We start from the raw sequence: 24,027 nt of genomic DNA, 5'->3' as shown, positions 1-24,027 counted from the left end.
CCAGCTATGCCACCGCATAACCCGGCCAATATGATGGCATCCCGGCTCTGATATGGACATCCCTATGGTGCTACAGTACGGGCCTGCACGACTGAGAAAAGCATCTCTTATCAGCTTCCCAGGCCGAAAGGGGGTGGTGAGGGTGTACGTACGTGGTACTCCGTTGCACAAGGCATGCCTTTTTGAGCTTCGGACTCTGTTTGTGGTCGCTGCTTACGGTGGGCTGGCAGCCCCCCCCAGGAGAACCAAGAGAATCAAGGGAGCCAACCAGGGTGCCAGGACGCCTCTCGTCTGTGCGGAAACGATTTGCTCAAGGAGCAGAAATTTGTTGAACCGACCGGGTCCTTGGGTGAAGGTGAAGGTGAAGGGGGAAAGGAACTATCATCGAAGGCGTGCTGTGGTATGCTGGCTCTGGCTCTGGCGTGGGAACCTCTGCTTGAAGCCTTGGACTTTGAAGTGCCTGTTTGTGAAGGTGGCAGTGTTGGTCATATTAACTAGCTAGTTAATATGATTCCCAAAAAATCCTATGGGTGGTCGTCCCGAGATTGAGGAAGCCCAAAGGACTCGGGAGAATGGGATGAATGGGATGAATGGGGAGAGGTTCGTCTGATAGCGATAGAGAGCGGGTAGCACCGACCTGTCTCACAGCGCCACCGTGAACTCATCTGCCTGCCGACACTGCAGAAAGTGCAGCTATTCGGAACGCCCCCTTTGTCCTCATTATTCCCGCACGTCTCTTCTGGTGGGGTCCTGGAGTTATCCCTGCGCAGCCAATCTTGCAGGTGCAGTAAACCCAGAAACAGATCGACAATTGTTTGTTTCACTTTTATGCGGACACCTTCGAGAAGGTTGCTTATCCCCCCCGGCTCCATATAGGCAATATCAAGACTATTAATCCGGATACCACCATACCAGACCAGCATATGCACACTTTTTCTCGACTTCCTTTGCTTTCCCATTATCGCACCACCCATTATTAAAGGGAGAATCCGATCTGGCGCGGGACGGGACGGCCAACAGAAATCCCAGCGATGCCGCCAGGGGCGCGTGGCCGATCCCCCACATCATACATCGCATTGGCGTTCGTTGATATTGCCGGTGCCTGGTGCTGCTCATTTCCTCTTTGCCCTTGGCGGACGCCATCTTCCTCCATTCGGTCTGCAACGGCGACGATCCGATGAGCTTAAATCTGAACCCCCCGAGTATCTCGCCGAACATGGCTTGCAAAGTTGTCGGTGTTCGACTTCGTAATAATGTCGACGAGTCGGCATCTCGGGCTACAGAGGATAGGAGTCAATTGTGGTTAACCACCCCAGCATGGCTGGGCACGCGCCGGATATGGTGGGCTCTACGTAGGCACTTCCTGTGCTGTCCGGTCGCTGCGATCTGCAGCAACAAGTTACATGTACAAAGCGACTCAAGTCACAAGTGCAGTTCAACTCTCCACAACGATTTTCAGATAAAGTGTTGATAAGTTTTTTCATTAATTCCATGCTATACGCTGATTCCCTAGCGTTTAATGCATTACATCCTTTGAACATACATGAGGTGTGGCTCCCGCCATCCCCTCGCAGCTTTGTGACGTGGCTGCAGAGAATATATCTTACAAAGTGAAGATCGGGAGTAAAAAAAAAAGGGGGGAGTTGGCGCTAAACATTAGGCTCTCTGTAACTGAAAAGGAAAATAAGGCAGGAAGCCCATGAATATAGCACTTGGTGCTTGTCGTCAAATAGGCCGTCGCAAAGCTCGTCGAGGAGCAAGGGCGCGCTGTACATTGTAGTATAGAATGCCCAAAATGAATGCCGCAGAATATCGACCGCAGGAAGGCCGGCCAGCCTGTCCAGAACGCCACCAACACATACGCCGTCAACCTCTCATCTTCATATCCGTGTCGATTGCTTTTCGATCCCACTCCGGCCTTGGCCTAACGATCCGAAGAGCTGTTCGGGAGGTATTCTCGACATTCCATCCTTATCGTAACTGGCAGTCGGTGCAGCTACGTAGCCCTCGCGCTTACGTCGGATACGTTCAGCAACTACTCCGGCAACAACCATGCAGAATATCAATGCCAAAGCGATACCGAGTGCTATGAGTACAATGAATCCTCTAGCAAGTCCACCACCTATAGAGTTTATTAGCATGAAATAAATAGATCATGGGCTGGGGGCATACCTTTCGAAGTGAAAACGTTTTGTTTTTCCGAGAACAGATGCGAGATACTGCTGCCAGTGTTGGAGGCGGAGCTGGTCAGGGCGAAAGGCTGGAAGGTGGTGCCGTTGAAGAGCACAGCAGAGGCATTTCCGAATCCTGGAAGATTTAGAGAGCCAGTGACAAGGAGCGACTGGCTGGCTGAGAGCAAGCTGGATGATTCGTGTTTCGTAGTAAGTGACAGGACTTCGAGACCTCGAATGTTTGTTCCACTTCCTAAGGTGTTTCCAACAGAATCCCAAGTTGTACCGTCGTATTTCATGAGGAAAGAGGATCCATTTGTGGCCGTGCCAGCAACCCAATACTCGGAGGCATCACTGTTAGCTGCCGCCATCGCAACCACGGGGCCGGGGATTGTATCTGCCCCATTTGCTACAGTCCAGTTTTGGGATTTGGCATCGAATATCATCAAAGGGGCATTGCGGCCATCGATGGATAACGAACCGCCAACTATGAGTGAGCTTTCACTGGCCCAGGTCATAGTATTGGCGATACCTCCCAGATCAGATCCCGGGCGGTTCCACTGGGCGGCGGACGTGGAGAAAACACATACTGCAGGGCACTCCAGAGAACCTGCTGATGAAAAGCTACCACCAACATAAACATCGCCTGTATCAGGTCTAACTGTGATTGAATTCACAGCAACATCACCCCCACCAAGGGCCGGTGGCTGAGTGTTGGGTGACGCAGTAGCCAGATTGAATGATAGCAAACCATTTACTTTGCCACCGTCGACATTTCCAGAAAGTCTACCTCCGGCGAAAAGAGTGTCTTGCTGAATAGCCAACGCTAGGATAGTCGAATCGCTTGAGATCTGGGGCCCGACACCAGTAACCGTGTCAGAGTTTGAACTGTTGACAAAGAGGAGGTTGTTAATATCAGATCCATTAGATCCCACTGCGACAAAATGGCCACCCAATATTGTTATATTCCGACCACCATTGTTGTAGAAGAGGCCTGTAACAACACCGCTTGCGGTTTTGTTATTGGTATCCCTCCTTGCTATGGCGCCTGTCTGTTGTGCTACTAGTGGTTTGATATGGACAGGGAAAGCGCCCAGTGTAGACGAAAGCTCTGCGGCTCCATTAGCACCAAGTTGCGAGGAGGACAGAGAGCCAGCAAACAGAGATCCACCACCAGGAAGATCTACAGAAGCCGTGAGCGCCCCATTGATGACCTCAGTGGTACCATTGAGGTTCTGAAGCCAGTTACTGCGAGTGGGTACCCAAATTGCAAATCCCGTAACTGAAACGGCGGGGTTCTTTCCAAAGGCAAGCAATTGATTGAAGTCGCCGGTGAACGTAATTACAGTCTCGGGCACGTTGACTGTGACATTCATCGAAAGTGGAACGATGCTTGACACCAAACCATTGACGCCTGCCCCTAGAGCAGCCCATGTGTTCTTCACTGTATCATAAGCAGCAACGCGATTCAGGTCACCCACACCACCACCGCCCGTCGCCTTCGTAAACTTGCCTCCAACGTACAATGTAGACCGGTCAAGGGACATGGTTAAAACTTCTCCGTCCAAGCTGCCTCCAGGGAGTGGCTTGGCATCAGAATCGGCGATGGCGAGGATGTTCTTGTAAGTGCCTGTAGAGAAATTCCCCCCAACGTATGTAGTACTTCCGGAAGTCACCAGCGCGTTGACTCCAGACTCTGGACCTAGATTCATGCCGGCTTTATCAAAGGTTGAATTGGCGAAATCAGAGGGGTTGATAAGAGTTTGGCTAGGATCGTATTCGAAGAGACTATTCAACCCACCAGTTGAAGAGATAAGGCTGAATCCTACACGCTGGGCAACGACGGAGAGGTTCGGTACGTCTTGGCCTGAGCTTGGCGCGAGAACCACTGAAGGGCGGAAAGAGGTGCTTCCAGCTTCAATGTATCCGAAATATATCTGATCGTACTTGTCGAAGTTATTGGTTTGGAATACTTCTGTGCTGAACCCCGCGCTTGTACTACCGCTTGCCATCACTCCAGTGACATTAACTCTGCCCCTAGTTGAGCAGCTATTGTCCTGGAGACATCCGGGTGTGTATATATTAACCGAGTAGTTGCCCGATTGCCTGATGTCAGGGAGAAACACCACATTAGGAGAAGTAGATCCAGTGACGGCAGCGGTCAAGTACTTAGATGAACTCTGGTGGGATGGAGTCACGGTCCAAGGCCCTGTAGAAGTACTATTCGAGGCAATCTTGATGCCGGCACATGTGGGTTCGTTAAAGTCGTTTATAGCATAAGTAAAGATGTCGTCCTGAAAGAGCTCAATTCCATCCAGACCACCACCATTGCCATGCCAAGCCGAGATGTCAATCTGGAAGGCATTCATGCCAATCACGTTAACAAAATGGAAATCCTGGAACTTGACACTGGTGTCGCTGCTCAACGGGCACTCAGATGAACAGGATGCGTTTTGACCAGTTGCGAGGTCAACATAGGTGAAGTTCATGATGCCATTGATCGGCATGGCAGTGAATCTCCATGTCTTAGCGCCTCTTCCGTCCTGATGAGTGTTCCATAGTCGCAATTTAGTGGGCTGGAATCCGAAGCCAAAATTCGCTTTCCAGAACCCAGGCGTATTGTCAGCCAGGAGCCAGGTATCGCCGGCACCACTGAACCCACTAGTCTTGCAAACAATGTTGGTAGGATCACTGAAGCCGGCGGTTGACGCCGACGAGCCAGCTGTAATATTCGCTCCAGAGATATTAATAATCTGCTGATCTGGTAGGCTGGGACCAGTGGCGTTGCCGAGGCCAGTGAAAACCCCCCCAAAGACTATATGGCCATTTGAGGCTTTGGCTATAGAATTCACAGGGCCATTGAAGCCTGCAAAAGGCAGATTGGTCCACCCAGTAGTACCCACCCACGCTAGGGCGTTGGTTGAATTTTCTCCCTTAAAGCTGCCTCCAACGTACACTGTATTTGTCTCTTGGTCGCACAGTAGCGCAGAAACCTGCCCGGAGAGCCCAGGGAGAGGTACGACAGCAGAGGTATTCGGGTTGAACATGGCGACTCCTGGTGATTCCATTCCGCCCAAACTTGTGAAATTTCCGCCTACAACCACCCCTGCCAAGGTGCCATCTTTCATAATGAATGGGCACATAGCTCGGATACATGCATCGGCAGACACCAGGCTCGCAAAGTCTCCATTGGGGAATCGTGTGAGTAGCGATTGACTGCCATTGGTGTTGAACCCATTCTCGTTCTGTCCCTCGAATTGATAAAGTGAAATTCCACCGAAGTCGCCCGCCAAGCCCACCCGGCCCAACGCCGACAGATCGAGACCAGGTGAAGGTACCGGATTAAAGGTGATGGCTTGCGTGAATGAGGTGAGCGAGATTAGAAGAAGGCCGATGCACGACAATAGACGCTCCCCTGATGGACACCGCCATGAAGTGGGCTTCATGGCTGGTTCCGGAAGCTTAATATTAACAATTCTTGTCCCCCTCCAGTGATATGTTTAGTGATTCTCCAAAGCCGAGTGGCTAGTGTTGTTCTTATATTCACGTTGAAAGTCGCATTTGCACTACCTAGCACAGAGTTATTCCATCACCTTCCGTCGCAGTGATCGAATTGTCGCACGCTGATCCACGCGAACGGAACTCAAACCTCAAGCTTAACTGTAGATGCCTCCCCTAATGACCCTAGAATGGCGTGCAAGTGAAGGTGAAAGTGAAAACAGCGCGAGGTCGAAAGTGAAGGACGGTCGCGCGGCCGTGAAGAACCAGGTTTTACTACCGATAATACGAGTAGTCTCCTGTTGGTTGTCAGAACTCAGCCTTGGCGAGAGATCGTGAATTGAAGTCTGGACGCCGTCGCGCGCCGTCAAGGTCGAACAGTCGAAGGGTAGATTTGATATGATCGCAGATGCACTGCACCACGAATTGTATTGTTTGAAGTGACTCAGCACAGCGTCAGAGGATGCGAAGAGGATTGAGGAGCGTGTGGTACTGATTTGGGGCTCGGGGGCTGGGGCTTTGGTGAGATGGAGGACGGTGCGCGGGTCCAGCAGTGTTGTATGATGGAGAGAAGATCGAATCGAGCAGTGTAGGTATCGTGTCGAAATGGTATGGCGAGTGAATGTTCGGGCGGAAAAGAGCGTGGGCGGTCTGGGACCTGGAGTCTGTTGTCAGGTCTCTGGCGACGTTCGAGGGCGGTTTGGATTAATTGCGTCGAGTCGATAGGAGAACACATATAGTCGGGGAACAGGGTACGTACCGAGTAAACACAACAGAAATACGAAGAACTGGGGCGATTGGAAATGAGCGACTGATGGACACGACGAGAACTGGACGAGAAGAATGATTGATTGCTCTACTCCATGAGCACGAGGAATCGAAGGAACCGCAGATGCGAGAGATGAAGCGGCGGGTTCGCGCAGTAATCTCCTTTTCGGTTTTCCGCCTTCCGCCTTCCCCGTTTCGTTTCAGACATACAGTGCTGCTCCGGTGCAATACGAAGTGCACATCCGGAGTACAGTTACTAGTATTTATCTCCCACAATCCACAACAATCATCGCAAAGGACATGTCCAATACTGAGTCAGTACCTGGGATTCTTTCGAAGCTACGGTGTTGCCGCATGCCGGGTATCTCATTTATATCATTCCTCCAGTTGGGCCATGTAGGACCGTGGTTCCTGGGGCAATTATCAGGAATTTTGGTTATGGGCCAATGAAATCCATTACACAAGGCTCAACCCCAAACGCGGAGGAAACCCAACTGGACTTGCTGGAGTGTCGGGCTTGTGGGATCGGCGAGCCTCAGCATCCGGAGCCCAACATGCAAGTGTCCGTGGTGAGGAGTAGCAACGGAAAGCTTCAATCTGCACCTATGGCTATCATGGTCTTTCAATTTGAAAGCTATCCGTGGGATTAAAAGCCTGACAGCAACTCAACTTCCCGCTTAGCCTCTGGTGATGCCCTGCTGAATGAAGCAGCTCATCGGGTTTACCCAAAGATCCTCAGAGCTATATCCAAATGTCTCAAATATAAACCACGACGGAAAATAAAATCCCCAAGGTGTCAGCCCCATTTGTTCGTCTTGAATTCTTGGATTCTCCAGCTTGGGTATCATCTGTAATTAAGGTACGTATCACTTCAGCTCGCGAATAGCTGCCATCCTGGTTTTATAGTCTCGGGGACTCTCGTAGTCTTTGGCCTTTCCTGACCACATCCCCACCTTCTTTCTCTTTGCGACCTCCTCCGCCCTCCGATAACTATCCTCGAAGTCTCCAAACTCAGCTCCCATCTTGGCTTCATACACAGTAGCCATCCCCGCCTTGAGCATTTCCTTTCCAACATCCTTGCGGAATAAAAACCTCCGTACCCATACCGTGGCCACGACCCGTTCATACTGGTCCCGCTTGTAGATGTAGGCCCGCACTCGACGATCCATAATGTAGTTTTTGAGCCATTGTAGGGCCTCCTCGGAATATGGTTGTGCTGGCCTGCCAAAATGGGCACATTCGGGCGCGTCAACGCCTGCTATTCGGATATGTATCTGTGGACGCATTAAACTTCTGCAGAGCAACTTGGAAGCTGTTAGAACATACCGTATTGCCTTTCAACAGCTTCTTGTCGGGAACCTTCCGCCATGGTAGCCATCCCCATCCTGCCAGTCTCCCGCCAGGCGTATGAAAAAGGTGGAAGTTATCCGCATCGCCCACTCTCGTCACAGTACCAAACAAGCTCCGCTTTCTGAAGGACCCAGGTCGAATATGGGTGGCTTCTGGAATACGGCGCAGGTAGGAACGATAGACGCGAACAGACACCAAGATGGTTGTTGTGAGGAGTAGCGTCGGAACCAGCGTCCTAGGATCCGTGTAATGAGACCAATCTGTAGCATTTAGGCTTTCGGTCCATGGCACACGCCGCTTCTTGCCATCGGTGTCCCTTTCGGAATTCGAGGGCCATGGTGGCCATGGCATCGTTGTTGTGGGTTGGGGTCCTGGAAATGGTGGGGAAAGCAAGTCCTCGCTTCATGGCCGACAAGTTCCCAGGGCCGTAGAGGCTTGAGTGAAGCTCCGAAAGAGCTGTACTTCGGTCACGATGCCAGAGATCCTGCCAAACAATAATTATTAACTGACATGAATTTACAGTTTATATAATGTGCGGCTAATTTTCCAATATTGACAAAACTCTGAGGTCGGTCATAAGTCAGAGGATGTCTAAGGTGTCCAAGTAGTACCTACACCTAATATTTCAACGGCTATTGCATGTCACTATTACAGTAATTCTATACAACTCTTCGACGCTTCGCTCTCTGACTACGTGGGCTCTCAGACAAAACCTTGTCTTTCCCAAACTCATCCTTCACCTCATGTAATGTGTATTCCCTTTTCACAATAACCTTTGATTCTACGACGGTCCCGTCCTCTTCCTTAATTTTGACTTCCTCCACGTCCAGTTTGACCTTGGGCGCAAGCCTCTCTGAAAACGTTTTTAGATCCGCAGCGAAAAGCACGGAATGAGCCCACCCAGCCTCCTTGCCCCAAAGTTCTCTGAAGTGATCGCCAACAGCGTCGTAAGTAGCCTTCGTGAGGCTTTTGTTTTTCCCCTTGCCAAACTTATAATCGCGCTGGGCAATCTGCCAAACATGAGTATCAACAGGCACGGCTTCGCCCCAACCGAGCCCCATCAAACAAATACAATCGGCCACCTTTGGCCCGACGCCTAGAAGTTGTAGCAATTCCTCATGGGCTCGTCGATAACCATCCCGGCCTCCTCGCGGTAATTTCTGGTCCGGATTATCACCATCGTTGCGTAAGCTCTGTAGCCAGCCTTCTGGCTTTTCATTTGCAACCATCAAGGCTGTTTTGGCTATATACGCAGCGCGATAGCCAAAGCCAAGTTCACGGAGGTGCGCCTCAACTCTGGGTCCAGTGAGGGCCTCTGGAGGAGGAAAATCGTGAAAGGATACATCATTGATACGCCCAACTAATGGCCCATAATGCAAGCATAAATTATTAACCTATAATTACATGTCAGAAATCTTCCGTAGATACCAAGGAGTTTTCATACCATTTGTGATATCCTCACTATATTATTATTACTGCTACATATGAATGCCACAAGAGTTTCCCAAGCGTCTTGCTTCAAGATACGGACGCCTGCGAAACTCGGAGCCCTCTTTTTAAAATTAGGATCAACCGAAGACCAATACTCGTACAGAGTGGCGACATTGGGGGTGAGGTTGAAGTATCGTCTAAGTAGGCTTTCTGTTGCTTCATCCTCATTTTCAATCTTGGCCACGTGAGAATTGACTGAGTTTGGAAGAATCAATGGGCACGTGGTGCTTGGTCTCATAGATCGGTAATGAAGATAATAATCATCCTGTTTCAAAGACAAAATCTGTCCGTGGAGAGCGCAGGACCTGCCTAAGGATTAGCCCCTTTTGTCGATAACGAGGAACGCATTGATATACCACTCATCATTGCCTAGCTTTTTCCACCTGAAAGATTGCCCACATCGCAAAGTAGTATCTATGCAGAGCTCCGCAAGGCTTACTGGAAGCTTCCGCCACTCAGAGACACGGATATTTGCCATTATCGAGAAGGGACTGAATATTATATCGAAGGAGAAGTCGTGGAGGAGACGGATTATCAAGCCTTGTCCACGAAGCAAAGCGCAATGCAGGGGTTGCTCGCCTAGCGCGGATTCGCGAACTCGTCTTGAGTGAAAAACATCTCCTCAAGGCTCAAGGCCTCGTCGCAAACAAACATCGGAAGAGTTGACCTTCTCAAACTACCCACATATTATAACATACCCAAGCTTAGCGTTGTCACCATGAACGGCGACAGCTACGCATCTAGAGGCATGGCACCCTCATCGACAAAACCCAAACCACAACGTCCAGGTATCACTAACAATGAAGAATCTACAGATGGCAATCGGCACGGCTCATCCAGAGATTACCCTGTAAGTTCACCTTGCCTATGTCTTTGTATTTCTTTGTATTTGTCTGATGATTAAAGCCTGCTCGCGATGATCGACGTGGCGATAGAGGTGACCGGGACCGACGCCGTTCTCGGTCTCCAGGGCATCGAGGACCCCGTCCCTCGCGGCGAGATGGCGACGTAGATTCATACTCCACGAGTCGTGACTACAGAGAGCGAGAACGTGAGGACAGATATTCCGGCAGAGATCGACGGGGAGGCGGGGAGAGAGAATGGGATCGAGACCGAGGGTCATCACGACGCGACGCTAGAAGGGACGATGATGACAGACCCCCTAGGAGAGATCGAGATCTGTTCGATGAAAGACGGGGTGGTGGAGGAAGACGAGGCGATCGAGGCGACCGCGATGCATTTGGTGGAGGACCGGGACGAGAACGCAAGAAGAGTGCCACCCCTCCCCCAAAGAAGCGGGAACCTACGCCGGATCTGACAGATGTTGTTCCTATCCTTGAGCGGAGAAGAAGATTGACTCAATGGGATATAAAGCCACAAGGCTACGAGAATGTGACTGCGGAGCAAGCCAAACTCTCCGGCATGTTTCCCTTGCCAGGAGCCCCGAGACAACAACCCATGGATCCAAGCAAGTTACAGGCGTTCATGGCGCAACCCAGTGGCTCAGTTACGAATGCGGCTCTGAAGCCTTCTAACTCACGCCAAGCTAAACGTCTCTTAGTCCACAATCTGCCGCCAGGCTTGGAGGAAGAGGCCCTCGTCAGCTTCTTCAATCTTCAGCTAAATGGCCTCAATGTTATCGAAGGATCAGATCCTTGCATCTCCGCTCAAATTTCGAAGGACAAATCATTTGCTCTACTTGAATTCAAGTCTCCTTCAGATGCCACTGTAGCTCTGGCACTCGATGGGATCACAATGCAGGACGACCATGCTGGAAATGGTGCAGCTAACGGTGACACGAAAGGCCTCTCTATTCGTCGCCCGACGGACTACATTGTTCCAGCAGTTTCTGATGAGACTCCGCTTGAGCCTGGTGTTGTGTCAAACGTCGTGGTGGACACTCAGAATAAAATATGCATCTCAAACATCCCGCTTTATTTGACGGATGAGCAAGTCACTGAGTTATTGGTCTCATTTGGAGAATTGAAAGCATTTGTGCTGGTGAAGGATAGCAGCACCGAGGAGTCTAGGGTAAGTAGTAGCCTAAGTCCAATTTCTGAATTTTCAGCTGATCTTGGTAAAGGGTATCGCGTTCTGCGAGTATGCCGACGCAACAGCAGCAACAGATATCGCGGTTGAAGGCTTGAACGGAATGGAATTAGGAGATAAACATCTTAAGGTGCAAAGAGCTAGCATCGGTAACACTCAGGCTGCAGGTCTTGAGATGGGAGTCAACGCAATGTCCATGCTTGCCGGAACTACCTCGCAGGGCTTGGAGGATGGCCGAGTCCTGCAATTGCTTAACATGGTAACCCCGGAGGAACTCATTGACAATGATGAATATGAAGGTATGTCAACCTTAGACTTGAAACGAGAAAAGCTATCTAACCACCTCGTAGAAATCTGCGATGATGTTAAGGAAGAATGCGAGAAGTACGGCAAAGTACTAGATTTGAAGATTCCGCGACCCACGGGTGGAAGCAGACAATCAAATGGAGTCGGCAAGATATTTGTCAAGTTCGACACTCCAGAATCAGCAGGGAAGGCGCTTCGGGCTCTCGCCGGCCGAAAGTTTGCGGATCGTACCGTCGTAACGACCTATTTCTCAGAGGTAAAATCCGCTAGCTGTCTATGAGAGAGTGATTGACTGACATACTATATAGGAAAATTTCGAGGTGTCTGCCTGGTAATTATCTGCTTCGTTTGGCGCTACACACACTCATACCTGATGCTTGAATACCGAGGCAGCTCGACAGCAAGTTTTACCTCTATTTTGCATCTTATCCCGCAGTATCAGGAACCATACCTCTGTATTTCTAGTAAAAATGTCCGATTAGCCATGACGTGTAAATGAGCTCGAGTACTACCAGACATGCTGTATCTTGATGTGTAAGAATCCAAAATATGTGATCTAACTAGAGCTACTTAAGACTTTTCTCTCTGCTAGACCAGGAGCTTTATAGTTCAAGATAGTGTAGTTAGTGGCGGCAGGAAGATGTGGGCACAATGTAGGAAATATTCGTAGGGACGCTGTCACGATTTACGATCTACACGAAGTTCTGACGGAAGCAATGTTAAAAGCTTACTGCAATTGGTATTCTAGCTAGTATGTGCACATTGCAGCTATCAATATAATTATATGTAAACCTATATTATTCGAAGCATCAAAAGAAATCGGCACCGGGGCCTCATGAGGATTGTTGGCAAGAATCTATAGATCTTTAAACATAGTGTTAGCGATTGACGACGAGATATATCTGCCTGCATATGCAAACCAACACGGTGTAATGACAAAAAGAAAATCAGAAGTCCGTTAAGATCATCGTCCCTTCCGCAGAAGATCCTAAATCAAGAGGTGCCAGAATAGCAAAATGGAGTATCATCATGTGAAAATTTTCTCTCGTGCTATCGAGAATGTGGAGAGGAGGTTGCAACTTACACAGTATTAGGAAATGAGTGCAAACACATCAGTACGGGAGAAATAAAGAGGCTGGGTAGTAATAGCAATGGTGCCAGTGCCTGTGCAATGCTCTCCCAGCTCTGGCTGGCAGACAGAGCTTTTATTTCGACAGGAGCATGGCGCGATTCGTGATGATGTTGGTAGAAGGATTAGAAGTGGTTTGCGATTTTATTTCCGAGCAGATGCAGAATACCTAAACGAGAGATAGCGCTAAAGTTAGCGCGACGCCTAAGCGAACGCACAATTTCAACTTCCTCAATTTTTATTCTCGATATCGATATCGCGAACATCCGTCAAATACATCACCACCACGACAACAATTCGACACTCCCTCTATCACCATGGGTCGCATGCACAGCAACGGCAAGGGCATCTCAGCCTCCGCCATCCCATACTCCCGCACTCCCCCAGCGTGGCTCAAGACAACCCCAGAGCAAGTTGTTGACCAGATCTGCAAGCTTGCGAAGAAGGGAGCAACCCCATCTCAAATCGGTGTCGTCCTACGGGATTCCCACGGTGTTGCGCAAGTCAGAGTTGTTACTGGTATGTCAATTTAGAATCTATTGTAGCTATCCAGCTCTTCGAGACAGTACTGACAAGTTCAACAGGTAACAAGATTCTCCGAATCTTGAAGTCGAACGGTACGATATCACCAACATGATTATATTGCTGTCATAGGATCTTCTCCTATGATGTGCCAAATATACATACAACATTGCCTCTGCTTGGTCTTTGACTGACGGAGTGAAATATGACAGGCCTTGCCCCAGAGATTCCAGAGGACCTATACATGTTGATCAAGAAGGTTTGTATTATTCCCGAGACATTGGGGTGTAGTGTAGTATGCTGATCTTTAAAACTTAAGGCTGTCGCCGTCCGCAAGCATCTTGAGCGCAACCGAAAGGACAAGGACTCCAAGTTTCGCCTCATTCTCGTCGAGTCGCGTATCCACCGTCTTTCCCGGTACTACAAGACCGTCGGTGTCCTCCCACCCACCTGGAGATACGAGAGCGCCACTGCCAGCACCATGGTTGCATAGATGTTAAGATGGAAATATTCGTGGTTTGGCATGGAGTTCGGGGTATGGGCTATTTGCATCGATGGCTGATCTGCTATCAGACCTTGATATCATAGAAATGACAAAGCAAAAATCTCACCCCAGAGATCCCGTGAAACTATCCCTTATGGTGCTTCTCCTGTGTGTGTTGGACAACCGCTCTCGCGGTTTGCGAGAGATAGATATTGAATTACTACCAATTGCCTGCTGGCCTAGCATAGCTCCTTAAACCCCACATATCTTATTTGTAGCAGACGCCCACCCCACAAACTGCCTAGTCCCGTAGTATTACAAGTATTGAAGAACCCATCCGTGTTGCCTTACGTCCCCTCCAATTCTCTGGACTTCTGTAGTAGGTACTCTCCCAGCACTCGTAAAGGATCCTTAGGTCTAAAAAGCGGTCAGAATATGCGCCGATAAATTTTAAGCAGTCTCAAGAACCACGGGCACGTACTGCTCTTTCGCTACGTGCTTCATTCCATCTAGCAGCACACCCGTAACTTTGCTATTAAGGTACTGTCTTGTAGGCGCGCCATGAGGTGGCGCCTCTTTCGGGATCGTAGGGGCGGGATCGGGGTGCTGTGAAGTTGCTCGCGAGGTTGCGTCGTTGCCATTTGTATTGCGTCCCGGGGTACCAGTTCTTGGGGGAACGGGACTGGGAACATTCGTTACGCCCATTGCGTTTGCAGGAGACTATGAGTTAATTAGGCCACGGATCGCACAGTAAGGCCACCTTGGGGGACATACAGCTGGTCTATCCGGAGTGCTATCGCTCATCACAATGTCCCTCGTTTCGGGGACGGGAACTGATGGAGTCGGTACAGACGTTGTGGTCCCTAGTTGTTGCTGGATTGCTGGTTGGTACGTTTCGGTTGATATATCGGTACTTGGAGGAGGGTTCTCCTGTGTCCCCACGTCTGGGACATCTGGTTGCGACATTATATTCCTAATTCGGCGGAATAGGTATAACAAGTTAGGACTGGGATTGAATGGTGCCGACTAAGGATCTTCGAGTCAGCATGAGACCACAAACTACTGGCTTGATGATACGTACCTTGCCAAATACCAGGCAATTGAATGTATCGTCTTATTTTGAAATTGGATTGGAACGAACTATTGAACTATTCAATTGGATCTCCTACGCCTACGATATTCCTTCAGGAACGGAATCCCCACTGTCTGAGCCGTCGCGCAAGCACGTGATGTCGCGTAGCGAGTCTAAATTGAACGCGCCTCTACCTTCTCGAAAAACTGTTTTGCCAGCCATGCCAACTTCATGAGATTACTAGGTAGGTATGGTCGTCGATTACCAAAATGGCCCATTCTTCCTCGACGAGTTCCGACGATGGTTCTCGTACCCCTCCTGCAAAGCGCCTGAAAACTCGGCGGAGTGCTGAGGAGGAGAACGAAAAGCCTCGAAGAATATCCCGTGATGAGATTATACACTGTCCATATAATCATGAGGATGGAATTTTAGATTCGGGAGAAGATGACGATCTCGAGAGTGGGAAGCGAGCTGCATCCATCAAGCCTACCGAGCTTGAGAGTACCTTGCCCCCTTTGAAAACTGACAGAGAATCCATTGAGGAGTATGAGGCAATGAGAGCCGGCGAGGAAGCTCCCCAGCGTTTGGAAGAGCGATTGATTCAAAGAAACTGGACCAAAGGCAAAAGCTCTATTTATGTCGATGCGTTTAATTTAGCGCTAGAGACTGTTCTGGCCGATGAAAGTCACCTCTTTGATGAAAAGGAGATGGAGATCTTCAATCAATGGAAGAGCTTGGACTATGAAGCCCAGTATCTGTGAGTTCATCACCGCAGCGCCTCTCCTCTAGACTATAATATATGGAAGTCCCAAATTTGCGCTCAGCATTAGGCTTTCGTAAACAAATATGTTATATTAACATTCCCTTTCTCTTATCCTTCATTCTTTTCAAGTATCCTTCGTAACGAGGGGGTAATGGTGGTTACTCCGCCCAGAGACCCTACTTGGTCTTTCACAGAAGTTCAAATATTATGTTTCTTCATATTACAATTATGTATGTGAGAACAGTCACTAATGGAAATAAAGTTACGTCCGCTTGTTCCTCAGAAAGACCTCTGCATGGCACCGCATTCAGCGATTAGGTTATTATAGCGATATTTCGCATCTTCCATGCGCCGTGGAAAAGCTTCAGTCGCTGCGAGATCTGCCAGAGTCATCTGCCCCCGTTCAAGTCAACCCCGCAGAGCTTGCCCCGCCGGAGGGTACTGTGTTAGGGTCACCATTTTCTTTCGCTGATTCTTCCGAGGGAACAATTAACACCCTGGAGGAAGCTTCCTCGCTCCTTAGCCTAGATGAATTGAAGGGACTTGCCAAAGATGCTAAGATTCAAGGGAATAACAAGGCAGAATTGCTAGGAGCTCTTCGAAGGATGAGCCGCTGTCAAAGTGGGCTAGGCTGGGTCGGACTAAAGAAGTCTGACAGTGAACACACTACAACTTCCGACAGTGGTGAAGATAACCCTCGGGTTGCTACAGATGACAATACAGTTTCTGAATTGAACAGAGACAACCACTTTTTACGGAAGATTATGAATAGCACAGGGCCTTGCATTCGTCTATCGCAACCCACTCTTAAACTTTTTGAGCGGGTTCATTTGGTCTTCTACAGATCAACGGAATGGACAGAGAAGTCTCTAACAACCGTCATATTGGCTCGAATGTCTCGTCGAAATTTTCCGACTTATCTCGTCTCAAGATCGGCCAATATCTTCCCCTCTCGGTCCAGGTTATTGGAGTTTGAGGCAGCAATCAGGACGCAGTTTCGAGTCGATAATATCCTAGAATTTAATGGTAATAACAAGCAGCAAGGCTTCGAGGATGTACTGGCCATTTTTGACGGAATCTATCCACGCTGGATAGTGCTTCTTGAAGAAGAATTGCGCAAGGAGGAGAGTGTGTATGAAAGCGGCGAAGGAGCATATGTCCGCCGATTCTCGCCAGCCTGGGTATATACACGGATTGTTCACAAAGCTGCCAGCGCCCTTGGCCGCTTGAAGATGTACTTGCAGGAACATACCGTCCTGACCGAGCTGCTCTCCCAAAAACTTTTCCACGCCGCCCGTCGCGGAGCCTGGTATCAGCGTAAGGCACTGCTAGAAGAGCACTATATGTATGCTATCTCGCCTTCTAAGGGAATTTCCGATCCTGAGCAGCAGAAACGGCATTGGAAACGCATGTCCTTACAGACTTGCGAACAAGGACTACAGGATAGAGATTGCCACATGATCTACCACTACGATCTGCAAAAGCGAATCAAGAAGCTGGAGAAAAGTCTCAAGATCCCCATGCGGGAACAGCATGATTTTGGTCATGTTTTGCTTTCCAAGCCAACTGAAGTAACTATTGAAGGAATCCAGATCAAGAAAATATATCCTCCCGTACTGAAACGACGCACATCTACCCAGCCAGCTGAGGAGAAGCAACGCAGTACAAAGACGATCTGGGTGGACGAGGATGGAGAGGGAGAGGGATGCGAATGCAGCGTCGAGGCCATGTGTCTCTCTTCGTACCGCTCACGCGGTCTCAAAGGATACCACTCCGAGGGTGGAATTATACGCACCTTGTTTGCATATCTCTTCTTTGACGTTCTATTTATCTACATCCCCAACGTCTTTCAGACTGCATACCAGACCTGCCCATTGGATCTGCACACTGATGCATTCTTTCCATCCCGTGGATCAGAGATCAATCATCGGCTTGTCGAGATCGCGAACGGCAAGGCGGCCCAGATAATCCGCGCCGTTGACGAAAGAGAGCGCGAGAGAAGAACTTGTGTCATTGGACTGGATTGGGATTTCGAACTCGATGATCTCCTCGAGATTATTGATTGTTTTGATGGGGCTGCGCTAGCAACAGTGTGCAAGGTCCTAGCCCAGGAGTATAGAGTCCGTGGAGGAGGTATTCCGGATTTGTTCCTTTGGGATCCGAAAAAGAAAAGCGTGCTGTTTGCGGAAGTGAAAAGTGAGAATGATAGACTAAGTGATACACAGAGATTGTGGATCCATGTCCTCACCGGTGCAGGCATCCGAGTTGAGTTGTGCAATGCGATGGCGAAGCAGGTGAGGGTTGTTGATGGGGGGTGAGGCCCCGTCCGTACTTCTTGGAGATGGTGCAGAGGAGGCTACCATGTCCTTGGGATAGAGGCATATTGGGATATGTAAATAGCATAGGTTTCGCCACTACGGGCGTCACCAGCAGTTCCCTGGATAGGGACTCAGACTCCGGGGGTACACGTATTGCCTCGATGGGGCTAATAAAAAAACATCATTCCTGCACTCCGTCATGATAACATTATGTCGAATCTCTATGGAGGATGTTTTGCATCTATTGCCTGTGGATTTCATACTCTCCCATTTCTTTCTCGCGGTTTTTAAACAACTTGAATTGGCAATCCCCTAACCTTGAGAAATTCTAAGATCTGTTGACCTAAGCAAGTGCCGTGTAATCGAGCCTACTAAGCTGCTGCGAAGTGATTCAACCCGTTGGCTTGGATTTCTAAGATTGCTCAATCTAGTAAAGAAATTGACAACCGCTCTGGCGCGTGTGCCACCATTATACCTTGGCTATTATTTATGTTCAACGACAATAGAATCGTCGGTGGCATGAGACTCGTCTTATGTACGGCCATTTTCTTCGATAAGTAATTCTCCTCCCATCGCTCGCGGCCTATGGATACTTGAACGAGGATAGGCAGGGTCATTAAGCACGATCGTTCAACCCAAGGGCGGAAAATGCTCTAAGAATCTAACTCGCTACTCTGTGCACATCTAGTGCTGCAAGAAGTACATTAGATTACCCATTAATAAAAAAAAGGTATGAGTGAGAAGTCATATATTAGTATTATTCAATGAACTAGGGATCCATGTCAGGTCGCCCACTTGGAGTAAAGCAGCAAGTAAGAAAGAAAGGTAAAGATCAGCAATTACATGCGAATTGACTTGATAGCGTATAGTTTTGACGGGGTATATTTTTTATTTGAAGAAAATATTGGTTTTGTCTGATTAATCAATCCCATCTCGCGCCGTACACGACGAATTATTCATCAACCGGCCGGATCTCATTCTGTTCTGCGATCCATAGCACGTCAAAGTTGCCCTTCCTCCCTTATCGAACACTGGGTTACAGAGACGCGTTTCCTCTGTCTTCCATTCAATATACAATGAATACATGCCGTGCTTCACCCCTGCCATATCTCTTTCCCAGCCCCATTCCCAAACAAATTAGGCTTCTTCCTCTAGTATCAAAGATATGGCCACAGGGAAGTCTTGCCCCTGTCCTCGTCCGTCTGCTTCCATTTGGTCGTCGCGGGTGTAAACCCCACTAGCACAGTCGCTGCCTTTGCCAGCATTCAATGCCGGATTGTACAGTGTACCCGAGCAATTATTAAATTTTGCCCTTGGCGCGAAATGCTGGTATGCATTCCTCAGTTGGGGGGTATAAAACTACCTCTCCCCCATATTGAATGCCTGGCCAAGCTGCCAAGTCAACAGAAGGCCGCAAATCCCATTGCTTGTCTATGCCCACAATTAATAAAACACCATGCGCCCTCGTCCGCAATATGGCCACCAAAATTCCACAATGATCGTTGCCTCCAGATATAGAAGTATAATTTTTAAGATATAGACAAGTGAAAGAAACGCTGAAGTGCGAGCAAAGCAATATTACAGCCGCGAGCTCTAAAGTGGGTCATCAGAACTTGTTCATGCCCAGTGGGTCCATCCCAGGTGGAGGAGGCTGTGGGGGGGCATATGTAGATGCTGAATCCCAGGACTGGACTGGCTGCTGTGACCGCCCTTGTGGAGGCTTGGGTGAGCTGAATGAGCGCGATGGCGACTTATATCGTGCTTCGCGCCCAAAATAGTCAGGGGTTTCGCGACCTTTTCCGGGTATGGGTGATTTGGCAGTGGGCGATACTGGGGTCATGTCTGGAGTCGCAAAGGCTTCGGGCGTCTTGGTGACGTCTCGCTCGCGGCTTAGCATTTCATATGTGTTCGGGTCTTTCTGTTGTCGAACGTCGACACTCACGAACTCGTTGGTGGGCTTAATTAATGATTTAATTAGGTCATACCAGCCTGTGAGCATTGAGAGCCGGCCAAGGAAGATTAGTAGCCAGATGCCGTTCAACTAAGATTTGTTAGTATTTATGACGATATATCATTTGCAGAATGACCTACCGATAGTAACACAAGCACCGACATGACGGTAGCTTCATTAACCATGAGGCTGCTCCCAAGATCCAGGCACTTGTTCTTCTGTCCCTTTGTGGCGATCAGACATGCCAACCAATCTTGGGCCTTGGTTGGGTTTTCCTTAAGGTTCGTCTGGATGTCGTCCATGAACACGAACACAACTGCAAAGAAGACCACGTCGGCGATAATCACTAGTACAATTGCGATTCCTCTCCATTGAAGCTCAATGACCCTTCGAACCCTTCGATATGCCTGGCGTGGGGAGAGCGTTCCTCGGACGCTGTTGGAATACGATGGCAAGTCGGAGGTGCCCGTTGTGCTCGAGTTGTCGACAAGTGACGCCAGGTAGACTTTGATACAATATCCGAAGGTGGCAAACTGAATGACGACGGTGATGGCCGAGAAGACGAGCAGCGGGATCCACAGATCGGCCAAACTGTGCTTGTGGTTGATGTGGCAGGTGTTTCCGAATCTGAATGATACACCGCTGAAAACCATAGCGCATGCCAACCCAATTGCGGGTATCCCCCATCCAGCAGCCAGCGCACCCCACATGAACGTCTTCCCAATAACCAGCTGCCAGCAGATCTGGAGATGCAGCGCAACCGCTCGCAAGAATACCCACATCAAACCGGCCCAGCCCCCAGCAATCACCAAAGCCCCGGATAATGCGCACGGCACGTTGGTTGTCATGTCATTGGGGGTAATCGCGTTGAAACATTGCTCCGGCCGCGCGCCGAGCGGGATAATAAATCCAAGCTGTACCAACGTAAGCAGAAATTCAGAAGCAGGGGCAAAGGGTTTGAAAGCCATACCTCCATGAGCACTACCGCCAGAACCAGACAAATACTGAGGTAATGACGGTGGGTTTTGTTTACTGGTAAGAACACAAAAGAAGCCAGCATGAAGACCATGCCAACCAACCCGACCACGTTAATCCAACCGGTTGATCTAGTGATGGCATCGAAGTGATCCGGGTAGAGCCATTCTGCCTGTGGGCAGGGCAGACAGCATGTTGGACCTAGTACGTCCGAACAGAACCTCCCCTCTAGATCTACATGCTGAGTTAGCATCAACACGGCCATGACGGAACGAGAATCAAGAACATACTACCACCAGTTAACGGAAATTGGTTTGCTTCGAGGAAAGGCGGTAGACATCTTCCCTGGCCTGGTGCACGTGTGGCGTTCGATGACATGGCGCCCAGCGATCTTCACGCCTAGCAAGACGATTGCCGGTGCTGGAGAGATTGATAGCCTTGAGGGCAAAAGGGAAATATCCTGCTATTCGAGTATCGGCTCTCGACGACAGCGAGGGAGGTTTGAGTTTCCAAACACCGCTGGACGGTAGGTAGCTTTATCCTATTCCCCACAACCGGAACTTGTTACACAGGGTAACGGAGACCAGAGATCCGGGGCAGGTCTACTGAGACAGCGGGACGTCCAGTAACCGATTGTCTCACGGGCCGGACGTTCGATGACATGAGCGGGTGAGACTTGTGGGGTTGATATGAGAGTGAGAGAGTTGCCAAAGAGGGAGAAAGCCAGAGGTGCGGGGGGCAGATGGGGAGATATAATAAATGAGAGACCAGGACTCGGAAGGGAAGATATGGGGAGGCGGATTGGAGCCCACAATTGTAGTCCGGCGCCAGTAGATAGAGCGATTGATTGCATAGCAGATATTACTGGGGAAAGCCACAAGAGATGAACATTATTGCATGAAAGAGACCAAGACCAACCCGCAACTTTGGGGAGAGGGACTAGGGGGGGGGGGGGGGGTTGGCCAAGTGGGCAGGGCGAGGCCTGCTCCTGGCTGCAGAGAATGCAGAGGGGTTGAGCAGACTCGACAGAGGGCCAGAGGCAGAGCCAAGCAGGTGGGCCAGTGCCAACCCATGTGGATATCCAGGGCCGTACAGCGTATATACTCCGAAGGTACTGGCACTGACCAGCGTCCGGAGAGTAAAAGTTGGAGGAGGACAGGCGCGCTCCGCCTTTTCGACCCAGCGCGTCCGCACGTTACGGGCGTGTTACCACTGGGTGTTAGTGCGTTTGGGCGAGGTTAGTGGGTTGGCGTGGTCTAGCGGTTCCGTGGGCTCGTCCTCCGATATGGCCACGGTGGGCCGATGGTTTCGATTGGGAGGGTTCCTGGGGCTTTTCATGGCCTCATGCTCAGCCAGAGCCCGTAGGCGGAGGGCAAAGACGTCGTAAGGGGCATGATTCTTCGGGCGTATCCAAGCAGATCTCGCGTAGAGGGCGGCGGTACCCAGGACGCCCGCAAGGAACATCGGGGGGGCGACCACAGCAGTGGACCAGAGGCGACCTGTCTTCGGGCCGGGGACCTGAGGGGAGAGAGGGCTCCAAGGCTGCTCCAGGGGCTGTTGGGGCTGTTGGAACTTGGAGGGGCTCCAGACGCTGGGCTCGTCAGTACTGTACTTCGTAGCAGTACGGAGTATGTAGTAGTGTTGTCCTCACTACAGAGTGCTGCTGCGACAGCGCCTGTAGCGTGTGGCCCCAGGGGAGTCCAGTCAGGGGCTTGCGAGGCAGGGCCCAGGGCCCAGGGCTGATTGGGGATCAGGACCGCAGGGAAGTCGGTCGGGGGGGGTGGAGGGGGGAGGGAGGCCGGCGGCGATCCATCCAGGCCCTGAGGCGGAGAAGCCCTGAAGCAGACAGCGGCCGAGCCGCTAGCCACCCCTTTGAGCGTGTGGCCAGCAGGCGGGAGGCAGGTAGGTTAGGTGCTCCGTTAGTGCGAGAGCGGTGATGGCGATAGTGATAGTGGTAGTGGTAGTGGTAGTGGTAATGAGAGTGGTAGCGTGAGTGAGTGAGTGAGTGAACCTACTCCGCAATTATTATTCTTGCTCGTAGGCGAAGTGCCCCGGACGACCCAACAGTGCCAGGCCAGCTGGTCGAAGGAACGGGGACTCGGGGACTCGGAGGGTAGAATGGAATCTGAATGATACCGTACAAAGTACCTACGTACAGTAGCTAGTACGTAGCCAGTACGTAGTGCTTCGTCCTTCGTAAGGCACCCATTGAAAAGTGCTCCTATCAATGCCCTCCTGCACATGACGCTGCCTGCTCCTCCATCTGCGGTGCTCCCGTGACTGTATGCTGCCGCTACTCAGCTTACTCCCTCCTACCTACCTGCTCCGTACGTATGTACAGTACCGACGAGTACTGTACGACCTCGGCCAGGCCCCAGGGGCAGAACTATGTCCAGCATATAATAAGTGCTGCGCAGGTACAACCGTACAAGGTGCAGGTGTAGGTGCAGGTGCAGGTGCAGGTGCAGGTGCAGGCTGCAGACGCAGGTTGCAGCTCTCTGGTGGGCGCCGGTTCTGCTGACTCTGTGAAAGTCGGGCCACTCGCTGCCTGAGCCAATGGCGACGGGGGGCACTGCCACTTGCTCCAGTAACCAGTCGTCGCCAGGGCCTGAACTTCCTGAAGAGCAGCTGGACTGGGGACTGGAGAGGAAGAGAGGACGACTGGGTACGAGGTACTGCCCACTGGTCAGCACCGACAAGTACGGTACTGTACAGTACGAGTACCTACGTACAGCCCAGTGCTTCCATACGTCCAGCACGGTGGCCACATTCCGTCGGAGCGGCTGAGCTCCAGAGCCAGAACCGTACCGAGTCCAGTCCTCTGTAATAGCACCATGGTGCTCCCAAGGAAAAGAGGCCGGTACTGCTCCGTACGAGGGACGAAGTACCAAGTGCTGCGTACCTCCTTTCGTGCTCTCCGGAGTATTGGTTCTTACGCTGACCAGCTCCAGGAGACTAAGGTAGGTAACTACCATTGGGGGAGTCCAACACCCTCTTCCGCACCATGGTCAATTAGCCTACTAGTACCAACGTACGCTACGGCTACTCCCCATTCGTCCTATGGTCCGAAAGTACATGAACGGTACATGTACCTAAGGTATGTAATAATACGGAGTAATATGTCCAGAGTAATAATAGTACACCGTCAGGAATCCGGAGAAGCTTACTGTTCCTGCTCGG

The 24,027-nt window shown here is 50.3% G+C and overlaps 9 protein-coding genes across 9 annotated transcripts; 3 read left to right on the top strand and 6 right to left on the bottom strand.

Annotated features, from left to right (window-relative positions):
• Window positions 1–1,880: 1,880 nt before the first annotated feature.
• Window positions 1,881–5,617, bottom strand: BP5553_07636 (Uncharacterized protein; the record flags this gene model as incomplete). The annotated part of the gene is made up of 2 exons (XM_032016259.1): window positions 1,881–2,122; window positions 2,173–5,617. The coding sequence occupies 2 exons, from the start codon at window positions 5,615–5,617 to the stop codon at window positions 1,881–1,883; spliced, it is 3,687 nt and encodes a 1,228-aa protein (XP_031867490.1).
• Window positions 5,618–7,303: 1,686 nt separating this feature from the next.
• Window positions 7,304–8,138, bottom strand: BP5553_07635 (putative endonuclease lcl3; the record flags this gene model as incomplete). The annotated part of the gene is made up of 2 exons (XM_032016258.1): window positions 7,304–7,711; window positions 7,764–8,138. The coding sequence occupies 2 exons, from the start codon at window positions 8,136–8,138 to the stop codon at window positions 7,304–7,306; spliced, it is 783 nt and encodes a 260-aa protein (XP_031867489.1).
• A 308-nt stretch (window positions 8,139–8,446) lies between these two features.
• On the bottom strand, window positions 8,447–9,756 carry BP5553_07634 (putative N-glycosylase lyase; the record flags this gene model as incomplete). The annotated part of the gene is made up of 3 exons (XM_032016257.1): window positions 8,447–9,181; window positions 9,232–9,583; window positions 9,635–9,756. The coding sequence occupies 3 exons, from the start codon at window positions 9,754–9,756 to the stop codon at window positions 8,447–8,449; spliced, it is 1,209 nt and encodes a 402-aa protein (XP_031867488.1).
• Window positions 9,757–9,996: 240 nt separating this feature from the next.
• Window positions 9,997–11,968, top strand: BP5553_07633 (U2 snRNP auxilliary factor; the record flags this gene model as incomplete). Its single annotated transcript, XM_032016256.1, has 5 exons — window positions 9,997–10,128; window positions 10,185–11,309; window positions 11,362–11,626; window positions 11,678–11,889; window positions 11,942–11,968. The coding sequence occupies 5 exons, from the start codon at window positions 9,997–9,999 to the stop codon at window positions 11,966–11,968; spliced, it is 1,761 nt and encodes a 586-aa protein (XP_031867487.1).
• A 1,111-nt stretch (window positions 11,969–13,079) lies between these two features.
• On the top strand, window positions 13,080–13,777 carry BP5553_07632 (40S ribosomal protein S13; the record flags this gene model as incomplete). Its single annotated transcript, XM_032016255.1, has 4 exons — window positions 13,080–13,281; window positions 13,347–13,379; window positions 13,497–13,543; window positions 13,604–13,777. The coding sequence occupies 4 exons, from the start codon at window positions 13,080–13,082 to the stop codon at window positions 13,775–13,777; spliced, it is 456 nt and encodes a 151-aa protein (XP_031867486.1).
• A 338-nt stretch (window positions 13,778–14,115) lies between these two features.
• Window positions 14,116–14,734, bottom strand: BP5553_07631 (Uncharacterized protein; the record flags this gene model as incomplete). Its single annotated transcript, XM_032016254.1, has 3 exons — window positions 14,116–14,185; window positions 14,250–14,488; window positions 14,543–14,734. 3 exons carry the CDS (start codon window positions 14,732–14,734, stop codon window positions 14,116–14,118), a joined length of 501 nt encoding a protein of 166 aa, XP_031867485.1.
• Window positions 14,735–15,109: 375 nt separating this feature from the next.
• Window positions 15,110–17,921, top strand: BP5553_07630 (Uncharacterized protein; the record flags this gene model as incomplete). Its single annotated transcript, XM_032016253.1, has 2 exons — window positions 15,110–15,597; window positions 15,866–17,921. 2 exons carry the CDS (start codon window positions 15,110–15,112, stop codon window positions 17,919–17,921), a joined length of 2,544 nt encoding a protein of 847 aa, XP_031867484.1.
• Window positions 17,922–19,527: 1,606 nt separating this feature from the next.
• Window positions 19,528–21,225, bottom strand: BP5553_07629 (Uncharacterized protein; the record flags this gene model as incomplete). Its single annotated transcript, XM_032016252.1, has 4 exons — window positions 19,528–19,962; window positions 20,013–20,786; window positions 20,843–21,081; window positions 21,138–21,225. The coding sequence occupies 4 exons, from the start codon at window positions 21,223–21,225 to the stop codon at window positions 19,528–19,530; spliced, it is 1,536 nt and encodes a 511-aa protein (XP_031867483.1).
• Window positions 21,226–22,053: 828 nt separating this feature from the next.
• BP5553_07628 (uncharacterized protein) lies at window positions 22,054–23,822 on the bottom strand (the record flags this gene model as incomplete). The annotated part of the gene is made up of 4 exons (XM_032016251.1): window positions 22,054–22,453; window positions 22,996–23,127; window positions 23,168–23,522; window positions 23,576–23,822. 4 exons carry the CDS (start codon window positions 23,820–23,822, stop codon window positions 22,054–22,056), a joined length of 1,134 nt encoding a protein of 377 aa, XP_031867482.1.
• Between the last annotated feature and the right edge of the window lie 205 nt (window positions 23,823–24,027).

This window comes from Venustampulla echinocandica, assembly GCF_003357145.1.
Source record: "Venustampulla echinocandica strain BP 5553 chromosome Unknown scaffold_6, whole genome shotgun sequence".
Taxonomy (NCBI): Eukaryota; Fungi; Ascomycota; class Leotiomycetes; order Helotiales; family Pleuroascaceae; genus Venustampulla; species Venustampulla echinocandica.
This window is presented reverse-complemented; position numbering and strand designations above follow the sequence as displayed.